Source organism: Gobius niger (genome assembly GCF_951799975.1).
Source record: "Gobius niger genome assembly, chromosome: 21".
NCBI classification, from domain to species: Eukaryota; Metazoa; Chordata; class Actinopteri; order Gobiiformes; family Gobiidae; genus Gobius; species Gobius niger.
The window spans coordinates 20,039,308-20,058,086 of record NC_136872.1 but is presented as its reverse complement, the minus strand read 5'-3'; the positions used below and the strand labels follow the sequence as shown (position 1 = coordinate 20,058,086).

At 40.9% G+C, this 18,779-nt stretch overlaps 1 protein-coding gene across 1 annotated transcript; it reads right to left on the bottom strand.

The window, feature by feature from the left end:
• Positions 1–2,617: 2,617 nt before the first annotated feature.
• cited1 (Cbp/p300-interacting transactivator, with Glu/Asp-rich carboxy-terminal domain, 1) lies at positions 2,618–18,291 on the bottom strand. The gene is made up of 2 exons (XM_079579988.1): positions 18,189–18,291; positions 2,618–3,483 (listed from the first exon to the last, which is right to left on the bottom strand). Exon 2 carries the CDS (start codon positions 3,468–3,470, stop codon positions 2,919–2,921), a length of 552 nt encoding a protein of 183 aa, XP_079436114.1. The 5' UTR covers positions 3,471–3,483; positions 18,189–18,291; the 3' UTR covers positions 2,618–2,918.
• Between the last annotated feature and the right edge of the window lie 488 nt (positions 18,292–18,779).

Below are 18,779 nucleotides of genomic sequence, written 5' to 3'. Positions count from 1 at the left end.
TAACATTTTAGATTTGGGTAAAGCTGAACTGGAGAACATGCACTGGGTAAGAGGTTTAAAGCAGAACTAAGTAACTCATGCCCCTAGAGGCCATAAGCGCCACTGCAGGTGTCGTAGCATGTTACGTTTTTTTACTCATTAATTATCCGTGAGAGAAAATACTACCCTGACAGACAAGACAAAGGGACAGAGGGATATTGTTCATCCAATTACACAATGGAGATCATTTTTTTCACTCAAACTTGACTGTAAATACTGTTTAAGTGGCGATAGCCCTCAGTTAGCTTTGCCCGTTAGCCTGTTAGCTTCTTCTTTGTGATTCCATTAGTGTGTATTGGATCTACTGGCCAGAGACACCAGGGGGAGATGAAAGACCCCCCAATCATCCCATGAACACTTGTATCACCCCTAGAGGGACTAAGGAAAGGATTTATTAAGGTAAACAAGTCACTTAGTTCTTTATTTAACTGATAATTCTCGTAATTTGACTGGATCTTGGATAACAAAAACAACTAACTTTATATTCTTTTTGTGTCTTCAAAGCAACACAATGCTTTCCTAATCTGTCCTTCTCTGTTATTTGGCACAGATGTTGTTTTGGAGATACATAGCAGGTGCGCCAGTTCTGTTTATAAAGCCTTTCCTTCCCGGCGAACAAGCGTTTCAGCTGGAAAAGCGACTGGTTTCATTTAAGATGTCGGGCTTTTATCCTGTAGGTCAGCGGATTCCAAAGTGGGGAAACCGATAGTCGCTTTTAAAAGCAAGAAAATTGACAAGAATAGATGGAAAAAGCCGATGCTGGTTTACGTGGCTTGTCAACTGAACATCCAATCAAGTTTGAAAGACTTATAAACACATTTAAGAGTTAAAATCTCATCTTATTTTACTGAAAAGCACTGACAAGGAAATATGTTGTAGGGAGGCTTAAGGAAGTGGCCAATTAAAGTATATGTCCTCCCGTTTGCTGCTTCGAGTCATCTTCAAACACAAAAACCAAGCGTTGTTTCATCCTCAAACGTCCAAAATGCTGTAAATCCAGTCCCAAATCAAAGCAGAGACCAGCAACGTCCACTCCCGTAACCACTTTGGGTCATTTAACTCAACCGTGCTATTAAGAAAAGGCACTTCTCTTGATTCAATTGAGTTCATTGAGGAGGCAGGATAGATGGAGATCAAACAGTGTCTTGAATAACGTGACTTGATTTCAGTACATTTGGGACAAGCCGGGTCACTGTAAAGGTTCTATTTTGTGCATAGAAGCCACAGTGCCAAAATTAGGCCCCTTCAAAACTAAAATGTCTATCCTTTGAGGAGTCAAGAGTCTTCAGAGTGGTACAGAGGCTAGTTTGACTTTGGAGTGAAGGAATAATTCAATTTAAAGCACTTTGAGTGAGACGTTTTGCCCCAAAACAAAACAAAAATCCAACATTTACAGTAAAAGTAGACTAGATACTTGATGAAATAGTGACTTTTATATGTGAAAGAAAAGGATTAACACATTAGCTGTGCCTAGGGTTGCCAAATTCCAGAAATTTTCAACGTTGGAAGAAGGGAATTCATTGCTTCTTTACGGACAGATGTAAACTGCAGCATAAGAATCTGATTTATAAGACAATGAAGAGACTTTGAAGAGGACTGTCTTTTGGGTTTCTGGCCTCCTAGACAAAGAAATGCTTTTGGAAGTGAAATCATTCCAAACCTGTATTCACCTGGTTTATATCATAATGTTTAAAGAGTCTGTCAGAATAGATGTGACTGACAGACTCTCTCTACCGAGTTTTACTGCTCAGAAACACCAATTAATGGGGACTTAATAGTTCACTAAAAAGGCAATAATAGAATGTTTTCAAAAACTAGGGCTGCAAGGTTTATCGATATCGAATAACCTAAACTTACCGGTGAAACTCGGAAAATTAGAATATCGTTAAAAAGTGCATTCATTTCTGTAATTGAACTTAAACTGTGAAACTAATATGATGCCGCCACCTTAACATGGTGGAGGGGTTTGAGCGCCCGAATGATCCTGGGGGCTCTGTGGTCGGGGGGCTTCCCCTAGTAGGGTCTCCCATGTTGGGAGGTCTAGGTGATGGGTCCTTCTGTGGACCCACCACCTACAGGAGGAGCCATAGGGGCGGGTGCAATGTGATATGGGCAGCTCCGAAAGCTGCTCCCACAACCCGGCAACGGACAATGTGTAGTCTCATATAGTCCCATATAGTCAATGAATGAACTTCTGAACGATATTCTAATTTTCCGAGTTTCACCTGTAAAAGGCTGAGGTTTTTATTTCCTTCTGTCTGTGGCATTTGAGTGATAGAAATTCACCGATCAGACTTGTGGAGCCTCTGATCTCAGTTTCAGCTGCAACAGATTAAAGGTCTGAGTTTCCATAAAGCAGATTCTAAATTGCTTAGATAGATGCTAAGTGATTCCATCAGGGACTTATTTTAGTCTCGTAGCTGTCCCCCAGAGGTACTCCGAGTGTCGAGGAAAGGTGGAAGCATAACTCCTCCAGCAGAGGGCGATGTCCACATGAAACCAAATGTGGGGTAATTTGAGCAAGAATATGGTGTGTTTCAATGTCAATATTTGTCCCAAAAGAAAATCGCACTTAGTCAAAATTGTGCAGCCCTATCGAAAACGCCCAAAGTTCCCAAGCTACAGTTCCAATTGAAAGTTTCTGGAATATTATCGGGTATTTTCCACCTCTTTGCAACCCTAGCTCTGCCCTCCATAGACTCCAAGATATGGAAATTACTGAAACAACAACAAACTCCTCTGCACTTCCGTTTCAGGGCGAGTAAGAACCCAAACGTGCGTATGTCCAATGTCTCTTCGATGTAGAAAAGCATCATCGACAGCAGGAAATCTGCCGTTCCCTCTTCGAGTTAACCAGAGTCTTTATATCTGTTCCACCCTCAGCATCCGGCGGGTACATCTGACATAAAGTCAAACTCGTTTTGCCCGAGCCAGAGTTCCGGCAGCTCGTTGTTCCGATCCAATCCGAGCTCCACGACCAACGACATAAGCACCTCCTCGTCGACCACGTCAAAATCGATCACCCCCTGGGTTTGCCCGGCCATCCCCACGCCGATCCCGCCCCCCACTCCGCCGCTGGGCCCCAAAATCTGAGCGTTTTGCGAAGCAGGGAAGCCCCGCTGCTGCCCCGCTTGGTGCACCTGGTGTCCGTTCAGAGTCTGGTAGTGCGAGTTGAGTTTTTGGAGCTGCATGCTGGCGATGAGGTGGGGTCCCGACTGGAGGCAGAAGGCTGGAGGTTTGTGGTTGGACCCCGGGGCGGTGGTGACGGTGACGGCGGCGTTGGGGGCGTGTCCCGGTGAAGGGGAGAAGGCCGTGGGGGAGGAGGAGGAGGTCTTGGAGGCGGTCTGGTAGTGGAGCAGCGAGGAGAGAGGAGACGCGGTGAGGTCCTTCATGATGGCGGAGGTGGAGCACGGGAGGAGCAGAGAGGTCATCACAAGGAACCGCCTGGAAGACAGAGTCAGAGAGATGGTCAAGGCCCTGATTTTTGTCCTGGAATGACATTTGTTTTGTCTCAGTGTATCATTAAAGTAGACATTTCATTGTGCATTTTAATCAAGAGCTAGCAGTTAGCATCTTCATGACTTTGACCCAGAAGAGTGACCTGAGTTTTTACCGTTTTTCCTGCGTGAACTTCATACGACGTCAAACCAGAGCGTGACCAGCCTTATTGCATGTAAACTGAATCGATTAAACCCCCAGGGGAGCGTTTTAGGGCCCGCAGTATATCATAAAAGTAGACATTTCATTGTGCATTTCAATCAAGAGCTAGCAGTTAGCATCATCATGACTTTGACCCAGAAAAGTTACCTGGAAAGTTGTGAAACCTGCTTATTAACTCATCCCTGTGAAGAATAGGATTGGTATAAAGGTTTTAGGAAAGGAACTTTACCAACAATTTTTCTTCATCCAGATTAAGGTATGTTACAGACAATATACAATGTCTACTGAAATGTATTTAGAATTGATCAAAAGGTTTCGGTTGGAGAATCCTCTGAACTTACTGTCTGGTCTTTGTTTGTGCTCTTCCACGGACACAAAGACCAGACAGGTACGTATCAACTCGTCTAAGCTCAGGTTAGAACATATGTGGAAAAATGGTGGCCTGTTCCTTTAACCTCTGCACCGAGCACATTTTCCCAGCTTTACCCAAATCTAAAAGCTTCTCAACTGGAGCTTTTAGCCTATAGGCCAGAGCAATTAGACCTATAAAGCTGTCACATTTTTTATCACTTTTTACACTGATGATGATTTTGTCACCGTTAACACATTTCTCCACTTTATCGTATTGGCTTCTTGTCACAATTTTATGATGTTTTTTTGGTTTTTTTTTGTTTATTTGTTTTGTTCCTTGTTTTTGTCTTGTTTGTGTCACTCTTTTGCCACTTTTTTGTCGCTTTTTGCCACATTTTTGACGGTGTGCTGCTTTTGCATATTTTGTTGTGTTTTCATTCCTGCTTTCATCTCGTTTTGTTGCTATATTGACACTTTTTTTTCACAAAGCTTTTAAATTTGGGTAAAGCCAAACTGTAGAAAATATGCTTGGTTAACTGAGTGCATTTTCTCCAGTTCAGCGTCACCCAAATAGTTTAGCTTAGTGGATGCAGAAAAAGAATACCAGAGTATTGTTGATCCATTTGGCAAGAAAAAGCACAAAAATGGATCTCTTATTAATATAAAATTATTATTATTCAAAGGCTCAAAGAAATGTAATTGTCATAGCAAAGGAATCGGACCTTAAAGTTCTGCCCAGAGAAGAAAACCCAAGAAACCTGAAATTCTTTGAAACTGATAGCACTCACTGAAGTTGTGATGAGCAAATTTCAAACATTAAAAAAGCTAGAAGTAGGAAAAGAAAGAAGAAGAGAAAGCTGTAGACAGTTTAGCTCATGAAAGAGGAGTTATCAGATCAAATGTCATTCAGGACTTGAGATCTGGCGATGTTGGAAACGTGAAACGGTTTCAGTGGAAAAGAAACATCTGCCGAAGCCTCGCACACCTGGCGCCCACATGAAGAAGACCGTTTTTACTGCGCGAACTTCACACGACGTCAAACCAGAGCGCGACCAGCCTTATAGCATGTAAACTGAATCGATTAAACCCCCAGGGGAGCGTTTTAGGGCCCGCAGTCTTCACGTCACTTCTAATCCGTCTGATGGAAGTTGACACAGAGTGGTTCAGGAACGGAACATGGGAACAGCATAAGTCTGGGAGCAAATGATCACATGTGTGGTTATGTAATAGGTGTAAAATGTGGAGTTATTAAAACATGGAAAGAGCAAAACCCACCGGGACGTGAAGACAGTGCGACCCAGTTAAACTTTCCTATAACCTTCAATGGTCTGGTTTTTATATGTGTTATGTTCCGATTATGTGGAATTTGTTGGGGAATTTTACCATTACCTACTATATTTAGCAGTGGCCAACAAAATACAAGTCACCATCGGAATTTAACTGTTCTGATCTGGTGTTGCTGCAGTCGGTCAGGTCTACAGTAGGTTCAGCAACACTATGAGGCCAAAGAATGAGATCAGCTGAGAATCCTGAACAACCAGGTTATTCCATCCATGGATTTCTTCTTCCTTGATGGCACGGGCGTATTCTAAGATGACAATACCATGATTCTGGTACCAAAGTTCTGCTCATCACCTACAAAGCCCTCAACAACCTGGCCCCCTCCTACAACGCCACCGCCCATCCCGTCGCCTCCGCTCTGCTGACTTAAACCTCCTCAAACCCACCCCTAAATCAAAGCACCGAACCTTGGGGGACCGAGCCTTCGCCATCGCCGCCCCCACCCTCTGGAACTCACTCCCCATCCACATCAGACACTCAGACTCACTGGCCACCTACAAAAAACTGCTCAAAACACACCTTTTTCAGCTCACCTACAACCAACAATAGCTCTGCCATCTTTGTTTGTTTGTTTGTTCGTCCCATTTGTAAAGCGTCTTTGTGTCCCCCGAAAAGCGCTATATGAGACTTATGCATTATTTATTATTATTATTCATCAAATGAGACATTACTTTCACACATGTTGGCCGCCACAGAATCCAGATCTTAACCCCTTTGTCAAAATTGTCCAAATCTGCTCTAAAATCATTGGAGTTCAACAAAGGGACCTACAGTCTCTATGGGAGGAGCTAAAGAAGGCTAAATGTATCTTGGGTCGGCCTCTCCTTGCTCTGTCCTCAGAGTTTTCGCTCATGCCTTCGGTACCTTTTCGGAAAACTAATTATTTTTCCAAGTCTTTTGTCCCCTCTGTCACTGAACTGTGGAATGTGTTTATTAAGTAACACAGACCTTTTGAAATGTGCCCTATTTTTATTGTTATGGACTGTCTCTTGAGCATCTATGGTCTGAACTGTTGGGAGTGACTGTTTGTGATGTGTTTGTGCAATGTTCCGGTCTGAGGTTTGCTACAATTTAATTGCCCTTTGGGACCAATAAAGTTATCTGAATGTGAATCTTGGTGAAAACTGAATGCAACACACAGTTTGCAACAGCAGTTTGTTGAAACAATGCCACAGCGAATGTGCTGTAATCAAAGCTAAAGGCACCAAACAAAACCAAAAAATCAATATTTTTTGAAGATTCCATCAAACAGAGGAACGGGGGGCTAAAACTGCGGTTGAATGAAGACCTTTGTTTTTGTACTTTCAACCATCTCAAATGTAATGCTTTTAATGGAGTGGGATTACTCAAAAGTGCTACATAAGGGTAGTTTTTGAAAGGGATCAGTGTATGTGCTTGCAGCTAAGGCAATTTAATGGCTCACCGCGTAGAATTTTCCCCAAAAAATCAAATTGAAATCCAAGCATTTATTTTATGACAGATATTTTCATCATTGAAAAATACCTCATAAATGTACATACAAACATGAGCTTTTGCTGTGAGCGGTTCAGCTCAACTAAGACATGACTGTAACTTTACCAGGAGTGGGTACGTCTGCGCAGAATTTGAGATTTAAGGGGAGACACTACAGGCAAAACTCAATTTTTTCAGTTTTGGGCCAAATTGGTCTCTGAACATACAAGCTTTCACCCGGAAACCAAAAACATACCTAATCTTCACAAAAACATGTTTAAATATTGCGCTTATTCAATGTTCCCCCATAGACTTATATGGGACAATGCAATTTCAAGGGCCTTTTTCTCAAAACACATTTTTCTGTCATTGTGGCGACACTATGTTCACGTCAGTCGGACCTAAAGACTTCAAATTTTCCAGCCTTGGACTGAACAATACTTGGAAGATTTTTTCAGAGGGATTTTTTATTATCTAATCCCTAGCCCCATTTATTGAGTTTTGAATATCAAAAAATAAGGCAAAAATTTATTTTTTTACAAAATGTCCCACTAAAAAACAGCTTATTTTAAAACTAAAAAAGAAATCCAAAATCCCCTCTGAAAAAGTCATGGCAACTCATTTATCAATAAAATGAAACAATAAATTTGAATGTAGCTCTATCCATTATTCAGATTTCCTCGCCGAAAAGATGGGAAATTTGAGGAATTTTTTGGCATAAAACACCTTGTTCTTGACAGAAAACTTGCAATGTATTTTTTTCTCACATTTATGCCAGTGATCTATAGCAAAAGTTTCAAATTAATATCTGTAAATTTAAATTTTTTCCCTATTCGCCTGCAGTGTCTCGCCTTAAAGAGTTTAGGCCCTCATCCAAATCCACTCTTTGATTATCCACTGCAGCAATTGCATTTTTTGTGTCGAACTGGCATGTTTTGTACTGATGGCAAAATGTTACGCAGTGCACCTTTCAAGCACTGAAATCATCACAAAGAGTCATGCAAAGACATACCCTATACCGTCCGGGCTTATATACACAGACGACTGACTTGTCACATGGCTAAATCAAATTTCAAACCCACTTAAGTCTCTCCGCATGCAGACGTAGACGCTGCGAGACATGTGGCCAGTTCCCAAAGCCTTTACATTCATCTTAATTCGCCTCGTGACCAATCGGCGTCAATGGCACTTTGTTGTGTGTGGAGCGTTTGAAACATACGCACGGATTATCCACACGGCCGACCTCCGGAGCAGACGGACCGCTTCACGGGTAATTAGCCGCTCAATGGGTCACTGCCTCGTTCCGTCATGTGGCCGTCCGGACGCTTTCCCACTCGTCAAAGACTGCGCCCGAAGTCGATAATGTTTTCGTTGTGGTGCGAAGTGTTGGCTCTGCACCAATCGGAGGAAGTTATTTCGCTATAGTATTAAAGGTTATTCGTCAGTCTGAGCTGTGTGGACTTATAAATCTGCTTTATGGAGCTGCAGCATTGATATTCTGTGTCATAACCTAAAATCGAGGACATTACTACAGAATTGGAGAATAAAAATCACACAGTTGGAGTTTTTATTGACCTTAAAAAGGCCTTTGACACGCTCAATCACGGTATATTGATATCTAAATTACAGATGGACATAATTACAGTATGGTATTAGAGGTGTAGTATTAAACAACAAATAACAAATAGTGGATAGTAATGACAACAAGGAAGTGGCAAGATGGCAGAATATGAAGTCCAATATGACTATAATATGAAATCGGACATTCACTGATAATGACAAGAATGAAAATTGTTTTGATAAATAGCAATAACTACTAATCACATTTATTACTATCTCTTATTAGCATGCTGTGTTAATGATATGAAATGGTAAAACCTCCTTGTTTGCCAGTGCTGCAAAAGTCTGTTGATTGTATGTTGACAATTGTAACAACAGTAGGATAAAACTTAACTCACAAATACATATAGGTATATATTTGTGTTCTGACACTGATATAGAACACTCAGAAAGGATTGTATTTTGTTTATTTAATGTAAATGTAAAAGTAATGTATAACTGTAGCATCATGAATTGCAAAAGTAATGTACATGAACAAGGGGTCGGCACTTATAAGCTTTTGCTTCAGTCGACTCCCTTTGAGCTTCCATTAACTGTATGATTGTGAAACTCTGGAGAAAGAGAAAATGTTAATTGCCATGAATTTAAGTTAGATACAATACAGTGTGGAGTCCCTCAAGGCTCTGTGCTGGGGCCTAAACTTTCTTACTTTATATATTAATGACCTCTGTGAGCAATCAAAGACTTTTACGTTTTGTTCTTTTTGCGGATGATACTAATTGTTTTTGTTTCGGGGAAGAACTTAAGAACATTAATGAAAACTATTGAACAAGAAATGGCCCAACTTCAGAAATGGTTTAATAAAAATAAATTGTCGTTATGCTGTTTACAAATCAAAAATGCCCTGAAAGTGTTAATTTGACTTTAAATGGAACAAGTATTGAGAAAGTGTCAGAATGTAGGTTTTTAGGAGCACTCATTGATGAAAAATCGAAGTGGAAGTCACACACAGCTTACGTAAGAAATGAAATTTGTAAAAAAACATTGCCGTTTTGAGTAAAGTAAAGTTTATGTTGAATCACAAGGCAATGAGAATCCTATATTGCTCCTTTATTTTGCCATGTATTGTTTAATAATAATAATAATAATACCAAAAAAAAGTTAAAATCGAAATTTGATTACATCCGGTGTGTGTATGTGTGTATGTATATGTTTTTGCTTTTTTGTTGTTTTTATTTACATCAGTTAGGCCATCTAGTTTGTACGTTTTTTTCAAGAATGGGGTAGGAGTTAATAAGATTTTTTTCTTCATCCTACACCTGTCCTTCTTTTCATGGAATGTATTGTTGGTTTATTTTACGTTGCATTACCATGAAAAAAGAATAAATAAAATGAAATGAAATGAAAACAATGTCCGTGTATGGACGGGACACAGATCTCCAAGGCTCAGAAATTGGTTCAGCGATGGCTTTAAGGGGTTTAAAATTCGCCTTAAACACTTCTGGGTTTGCTCTTTTAGCCAGAAAAATCCATGGAAAACAAGTCAGAGAAGTGGAAGAAGCAAACGAGGATTACCTAATGTCGGAAAATACGACGGTATGTTGTGTCTGACAAGGGAACAACGTTACAAGCTAAAAAAAGTCACCCTTTGTATGTTGTTCCTGCTGCATGAAAACACACCCGACGTTCACACCTATTCAGTCGTCCTTTCAAGAGCTCAAAACACTCTGTTCCACCTGATGATGTCATGGCGTGGTGCTTCAGACGGCTTCATTTGACTCTTTGTGATCGTTTCAGCACTTGAGTTCCCTTCAAAGCAAGATCTTGCCAATAGCAGCAGGTGTTCTTCTCTCTGCTCTGTGTTGAATTGCTTTACCTTGTCTCCTTACTGTGTTAAGAAGACATACCGTGCTACATTTTTTTTTAGCTTTAAATCATGTTTTTTCGCTCTTTGCTCATCGAAAACAAACCCGGATTCGCATTGCAACACCCACAGCAAGCTTAGAAATGTGCAAAAGTTTTAGCCATGCAGGTCCGGATTTAGCCTCGATTTCACATGATTATGCACAATTACGTTTGAATTAAATGGAATAAACTGTGTTGAGATGGTTTTGTTATGTGCTGCAATACAATCACTCAAGACAATGTAGTTTTTCCTCATATCGTGCAGCCCCTGTTTGTCATAAGCAAGACACCCACACATGCAGCCACTAGATAGGTTCCTACAACAATACGGAGCCCCTATATTAGCATTCATATCAATCTAATGCCGCAAATCCTTTGTTATCTTCCATTTTAAGCCCGAACCCCGAGGTCTGGTTCCCCCTTTTATCCGTCCCCATCTCATTAGCGGGGCGTAATTGCGGAGTGGCCCGAGCTGCAGCTGCACTGATAGAGCCAAACACACAGCTGTCAATGGAGCCTCCTGTTTGTTTCATTATCCGTTCGGTGATTAGGGACTGGCGCACGACGGCGAGGCGCACATGGCCCTCAGCGCGTTCGACGTGTAAATAAACTGGAGGAGGCCGGTCTGACGAGGCCGCATTGATTAGGACGGGTCTGGGTTTTGAGGCGAGACGCTGCAGGTGAAGCTCCCATGGCGAAAACGGAACATTTGGGACAAGTTTTCACCAAGGTGGACGATGAACTTAATCCGAACGTGAGTGCTCTTTACCAAAACCAAAGCACCTGTCCATAATCCAGTCCAATTTAGTCCTAGAGCAGGCCTCCATTAGCTAATAAACATCAGTGATTGAGTTTTGGAGAGGGTGGGAATGAGGTTTGGCTAGAATTATGCAGACTCTGATGACTTTATTCATCCCACTTGAAGAGTCAATTTACTCAAGCTGCCATTAAAATAAGCAAAGAGTGGTTTATTCGAACCGGAAGGCAATAATTCATACACTGCCGACCCGGGTCATCTGCAATTTTAACATTTTCCTTAAAGATCATGAATTTATGTTTCAGCAATGAGTTTAAGTGAGGTGTTTTTCTGGTTTAGACACATTTCAGTCCAATTAAGGTATATTTTGCATCCTTTTTTGTCCAGATGTGATGTTGTATAGGCGTGATTGTGCTTAGAAGGTGAAATATTTTATGAGACGGTACTTGGTGCGACAAGTTTGAGAGAAATTGATCTGTATATGTTTTGTTGCTGTAGAATAGACCACGACCCAACGCTTGATTTCCGAGGAGCCAACGACACAAGATATACTTTGCACATGAAGACTGTGGGCCCTAAAACGCTCCCCTGGGGGTTTCATCGATTCAGTTTACATGTTATAAGGGTGGCTCCAGGTTGACGTTGTATGAAATTTGCGCAACTTTCTATCATTTAAAGCATTTGAAGGCTGCTGTAAAATGATGACAGGATTCAAAGCGCAAATATTACTTCCAGAGGAAAAGGAGACACGGATTTCTTGGAATTAAACGTTCATTTGACTAAAAACTGGATCATATACAGCGGCTGGCTGCGTTCAGCAGAGTGTTGTTCTCCAAGTCTGTTGCCAGAGGAGGGACAGCAGTGAACAGGTGGACGGGCTGTGATTATGTTTTTCCTACCTGTCTCTCTTTTCCTCAACTGTCCCACTTTTTTGCATTTATGAAGAAAATACTATAATAAACTACGAAAGATCTACTTTTCTACTACATCAATGTTGCTGGGTGAAATAGAATCAGGAGCAGTGTGATAGGGCTGGGAACCGTTAACCGATACCAGTCTGGTGTAGGGGATTTTTTTAAATATATCTATAGATCCAAGTTTTGATGCTGTTGGTCCAGGGACAACGTTAAAGGAAGTCAGAATCGAATCGTTTTTTTTATTGCCATTGCTTGTAAACAGGTTCACAAACTAGGAATTTTTCTTGGTGAGACGTGCAACATTAAATATAAAAAACATATAACACAGAGTTTAGATAAAAATAAGCTATAAACTTTAAACTATGAGTCTTTAGGGGCATGCATAAGAATATTAAAATAAATAAATAAAAATAAGAGGTAAGATATGGTAGAGTGACTTGGTTGTTTCAGTCTTTTCACCCAATTTGTTCCTCAATTTTTGCCCTTTAAAAAAGAAAACATCCCAATAGGAGACTTGGCTTTTGAAGCTGTTGCTCCTAAACTGTGTAATGACCTCCCTCTGTCGCTATGTATAGCGGACTCTGTTGATTCCTTCAAAAAGCAGCTGAAGATGCTGCTTTACAGGCGAGCTTTTAGTTGACAAGGCTGTGATTGTGATTGTTTTAATGTCAATTTTTTCTGTAATGTAATGTTTTTGTGATCCTTTGTGAAGCACTATCTGTGAGAGGTGCTATATAAATAAAGTATCTTCTTCTTCAATATATATATTTTCAATATTTTTGGGGGGGCCAAATGTTTTCCCCAATTTTTTCTTACTTTGCCCAAATTTTTCCCAATTTTTTCTCCCATTTTAGTAATTTTTACACTCATTTTTTGCTTATTTTCCCACAATTACCCCCAATTTTCCCCCCAAATTATTACAAAATGTTCACGCATTTCCTGACATTGGAGAGAGATTAACCCAATATTGTACATTTGCAGATCTTCCACACATTACTGTTTTGTTTTCTGGTTCTAGATGATAAATATTTAAGCTATCGGAAAAAAGGTATCGGTATCGAGCATTGTTAAGTGACCGGTATCGAGAGAGAAAAAGTGGGTGAAGAAGAGGCAACATGCAACACCCATGACCTTCCAGCTTTGAAGAAAACCCTCATTATCATTGTATATAATCATTCAAGTCGATTCTCATGACTTTCTTTGCAAGAGTCTCCCTAAAGGCCACTCTGTCACGCCGCAGCTTGGTAATATCATCACTTTTATAAGCACAGTTCTGTTTATTGCCCGCTGAAGTTTACAACACTTGCAGCTTGTTTGTGAGAAATAAATTGGCTGTAAGAGCGGAGTCAAAAAATACCCCCAGAAGTTAAACATTTTTTCCACTCGGACGCTTTTGGAAAGGATGTCGCACGAGAAGGAGGGGGGTGAAAAAAAAAAAAAAAACTTGGACAAATGCCAATGTTTTTTCCGGTTCGCAGCTGACATTGTTGCGACCGCAGCATTTTTTTTATTTTTTATGAGGTTTTGAAATTGGCCGAGGGAAGTTTTGTTGCTGGCTGCCGTCTTGGCTAACTCGCACCGTTTCGCGTTTATTTTAATTACGAGCCATGAAATCCAGCGCCGCGGCAGCACCGGGAGGCTTATTATTTCTGACACATCCCAAAGTGAACGTCTTCGGGGGCCAAATACGGTCGAGCCGGATGGACCGTTTCCAATGGGTTTTAACTTCACAATTACAGTAAACAAGTGGAGACGCAATTTTCTATCATTAAGGGTTTGGGGCCTAAACAGCACGGCAAGTGGAAACCCACATGAGCGAAGAACAGTGTAACGTGAAATATTTAGTGTTTAGAAGAGAGGTTAACATTTCAGGCCGCCACAAAACATGTAATAGCGAATGGCCAGACTATAGGCTACTTTAAATGGGAACCTTAGGGAATAACCTTTATACAGAGCGTTCTTGGATTTTTGTTTGTTATTGGTGCTTGGAAGTTGGAACACTCTCCGTCGGCAGCAGACAGAATCTACACATCTCCCCAAAGGCATGCTATTAAAGCAATGGCGCCGTGATGAACACACTTTGAGTGGAGAACCGCTTTGAACCGGCGATGGTTTGCAGCAAAACTGGGCAAGTTTGCTTTTTTGAAGGGTCAATTTTCTTATTTTCTTCTTTGTGAAAACATCAGGGGCTGAAGTTATAAGGAGTTGACAATATTTTTTTAAGTATTCCATACCGCTTTTGCTCTGCCTGATCCCGTCAGTGTTTGTTTGTTTGTTTGTTTGTTTGTTTGTTTGTTTGTTTGTTTGTTTGTTTGTTTGTTTGTTTGTTTGTTTGTTTGTTTGTTTGTTTGTTTGTATGTTTACTTTATTGTCCCCATAGGGACATTTGTCCTCTGCATTTAACCCATCCTTCGATGCCACTGGGGCGATTCGTAAGGAGCAGTGGGTGACGGCCGTGCCGCAACCAGGGCCACATCTCCATGATGTGGAGCCAGGCTGATGGTCAGAATCACCTGGCTGGAGGATTCACCTATTGTACATGTTTTTAGTGGTAGGGGAAACCGGTGTACCCGGAGGAAACCTACGCAGACATGGTGAGAACTCCACACAGAAAGACCCCGTCCAAGTGGGAGTCGAACCCGGGACCTTCTAACTGTGAAGCTAGTGCGCTAACCGCTGCGCTATCATGAAATGAACTTGGATGGGAAACCATTTGGAAACACCAGGAAGCCTCAGGTGAATGTAGTGAGTGAATGGTTGGCGGTCAGAGGGGCCGATGGCACAGACTGGCAGCCTCACTTCCGTCAGTCTAACCTAGGGCAGCTGTGGCTACAATAGTAGCTTACCACCACCAAGTATGGAGTGAATGAATAATGCAATGTAAAGCGTCTTTGAGTGTCCAGAAAAGTGCTATATAAACCCGATGCATTATTATTATTAATAATAGTATTATTATTATTATAATCCCTAATTTGAAAGGGATTTGATTTTCAAATAATATTACTCAAAATAATGTGGGTGGGGGGCAGAGGTTCCATGATGGAATCAGGGGCGTCAGGACCCCTGATTAACCGACAGAAGCGCTTTAGCAACAGTAGAAGAAGACACGATCAAACTAAACTGTATGAAAGAGAGGAAAATACTACGACCGGAAATCACACTTAACCCAAATCAGAAAGCTTCTTAACGAGCTTACAGCCTATAGGCCAGGATAACGTCTCATTTGAAAGCTAAGACCTACAAAACTGAGCTAAGACGTTGCCACTTTTTTGATTTTTTGATTTTCATCTTTGTTGTAAGAGGTAAATGACAAGATTAAAACCTCTAAACAAGTTAATTTTGCATGATATTTTCTCCATAAAGTTGATCTTGAACGCATTATTTTATCCTTTATGTCAAAATAGTTTCGCTTGTGCCATAAATGAATATACAAAGTTTTCTCCGCATCTTCTTCTCGCTCTTCTGTCTGCGCAAAGCCACTTCGTCAAACAGTTATATGTCAAAGAATCTCCTCACAAACCCGAAATTGTCCACTGAGTCACTGCGTCCACTCGCAGCCTTTAGTCTCAGACGCCAACAGCGAGGTTTCGCGTTACACAATTAACAGCGTGACGGGCGGATTGAAACGTCAGTGCGGCGTCGCGAGTGTCGCTTTCACATAAACAGATCCCCCTTTCATCCGCGGACACTGCGCGCCATATGCCGCGCAGCGTGACGCGTTTACGCACGCACCGCGCGCTCTTAATCAGCCCCGGACTTTGTTAATGAGGAGATTAAGAGAGAAAACAGGCCTAAAAGTTTACAGTTTTTAACTATTCACTGAAACTGTGTGTGTCCGTGTGCGCGAGAAGATCCAATAAGCAAGAAATCCTAAGGCCTAATTAGGAAAGAAAAAACACATTTGTGGATGGTTATACATGTTTATAGCAAACACGAGCTTTTAACCTCTTAACCCCCACCTGAACCGAGCACCTTTTCTCCAGCTTGGCTTTACCCAAATCTTAAAGCATCAAAATAGCGACGAAAACGAGGATGAAAACAGACAAAAATGAAAGAAAGGGTGGAGAAAAAGCACCAAAAAAAGCCACAAAAACTGACAAAAAAGTGATACAAACGTACAACAAACAAGCGACAAATGAACGACAAAAACGTGCCGGAAAGCCATGACAAAAAAGCGACAAAACGGAGACGAAAACACGACAATAAACAAAGAGAAAGAAGAAAAAGCAACAAAAAAAAGCCACAAATAATGACCAAAAAACGACAAAAACGTGACGAAAACGCGACCCCAAAAAAATGAAGAAAAGGCAAAGAGAAAACAACAAAAAAAGCCACAAACTGTGACAAAAATGCAACAAAAAAGCGACAAACGGAGACGAAAACACGACAATAAACAAAGAGAAGGACATGGAAGAAAAACAATAAAATAAGCCACAAAAAGCGCCAAAAGAGCGACAAAACCTGCCGGAAAAGCGACTAAAATGCGACAAAAAAATGTGACGAAAACACAACAAAAAAAGCCACACAAAGTGACAAAAGAGCGACAAAAACATGAGAAAAAAAACATAAAAACAGAGACGAAAACACGACAAAAAACGAAGAAAAAGCAACAAAAAAAGCAACAAAAAAGCGACAAAAAAGCGACAAAAACGTGACGAAAACGCGACCAAAAAAAATGAAGAAAAGGCAAAGAAAAAACAACAAAAAAGCCACAAACTGTGACAAAAATGCAACAAAAAAGTGACAAAAATGTGACGAAAACACAACAAAAAAAAGCCACACAAAGTGACAAAAGAGCGACAAAAACATGAGAAAAAACCCCATAAAAACAGAGATGAAAACACGACAAAAAACGAAGAAAAAGCAACAAAAAAAGTCACAAAAAATGACAAAAAGTGACAAAAACGTGACGAAAACGCGACCCAAAAAAATGAAGAAAAGGCAAAGAAAAAACAACAAAAAAGCCACAAACTGTGACAAAAATGCAACAAAAAAGCGACACAAAGAGCAACAAAACCTGCCCGAAAATTGACTAAAATGCGACAAAAATGTGACGAAAACACATCAAAAAAAGCCACACAAAGTGACAAAAACATGAGAAAAAAAAACATAAAAACAGAGATGAAAACACGACAAAAAACTAAGAAAAAGCCACAAAAAAGCGACAAAAACGTGATAAAAACGTGACGAAAACGCGACCAAAAAAATGAAGAAAAGGCAAAGAAAAAACAACAAAAAAGCCACAAACTGTGACAAAAATGCAACAAAAAAGCGACAAACGGAGACGAAAACACGACGATAAACAAAGAGAAGGACATGAAAAAAAAAACAATAAAAGCCACAAAAAGCGCCAAAAGAGCGACAAAATCTGCCGGAAAAGCGACGAAAACGCGACCAAAAAAATGAAGAAAAGGCAAAGAAAAAAACAACAAAAAAGCCACAAACTGTGACAAAAATGCAACAAAAAAGTGACAAAAACGTGACGAAAACACAAGAAAAAACTATTAAAAAAAGCCACACAAAGTGACAAAAAACATGAGGAAAAAGATAAAAACAGAGACCGACAAAAACGCTTCAAAAATGCAGCGACAACACAACAACAAAAAGTTACATCACTTTTGTCAGTCTTAGCTTTCAAATGAGTCGCTCTCCAGTCGAAACGCTTTTAGATTTGGGTAAAGCCGAACTGGAGAAAATCGGTTCAGGCGGGGGTTAAGAGGTTAAACGGTGAGCAGTTGCACCACATGTAAGTCTTTTGCCTATAAACTCCCTCACCTTTGTAACTACTGAGCAAAAACGCCATGATGTTATAGAAACGTGGATTTTTCTGCACCAGATATTACGGATACTTCATTTAAAATAAAATATCCGTATAGTACGAAAATACTCTGAAGAAGTGTGTGTGTCTCTGGTGAGGTGAAGAAGCCCTACAATAAAACACGGTGACACAAACACAGCGAAAAGAGCCAGGCTGCATTTAAAGGCAATTTCACGCCCCGTTACGAAGTGGAAACATGGCTAAGTTGAAGCGAAGCGCGCTTGACCTCGATTTACAATGTTATGTAAACACTGTGGAGGAGAGAGGGCAGAGAGAAGCGGTGAGGGTTTCAAACTTTTCACACTCTCTCCCTCCTGCGTTTTTACAGCGTGAAAGTCAAACAAAGTGCAGCGCGAAACATTAACGCGTTTAGAGAAGTGAGACTCACCTTATGCGAGAGGTTTAAGTGAGTCCCGACAGCTTGACAGATGAATTTCCAAATAAGATGAATAAAAAGTCGTGGAGGGGGAAAAGGTTGACGGTCAAATCCCAATGGTCCACGAGCCGAAGCGCAGGAACGCGTCTTTACGCATGGAGCAGTTGGGTGTAAATAGTCACAGGGAGCGCTCCGGTGCCGGGCAGGGGCTGAGTGAGCGCAGGGCAGGTTTGTCAGTCCCTAAATGAGCGTGTTGCTGAATAAAAAGTGGTGCTCAGACTCTCTCCAGTGAACAGAGAGAGAGAGAGAGGGAGAGAGAGAGAGTGTGAGGGAGGAAAACGTGGACTGGAGGAGGCTTGGCAACGGAGCTGGAGTTCCGTTCGAGGATACAGAGATACATTACAGCAAACGGGCTTTAGTTGAGTATTTTGTTGAGAACGTTTACTCCGCTACATTTCTATAAAGGCTCCAAAGTAAAAAGTAAAATTAGCCACAACAATAATAATGGCTTACATTTGTGCTTTACAAGCCTGTGTTACCAAGTTTCTCAAAGCTACACTGTCGTCGTTATTCATTCACTCCATACTCGGTGGCGGTAAGCAA

What these genes read in the sequence shown, in the direction of transcription:
- cited1 (XM_079579988.1), bottom strand. Translation starts at nt 3,470, where the DNA reads ATGACCTCTCTGCTCCTCCCGTGCTCCACCTCCGCCATCATGAAGGAC.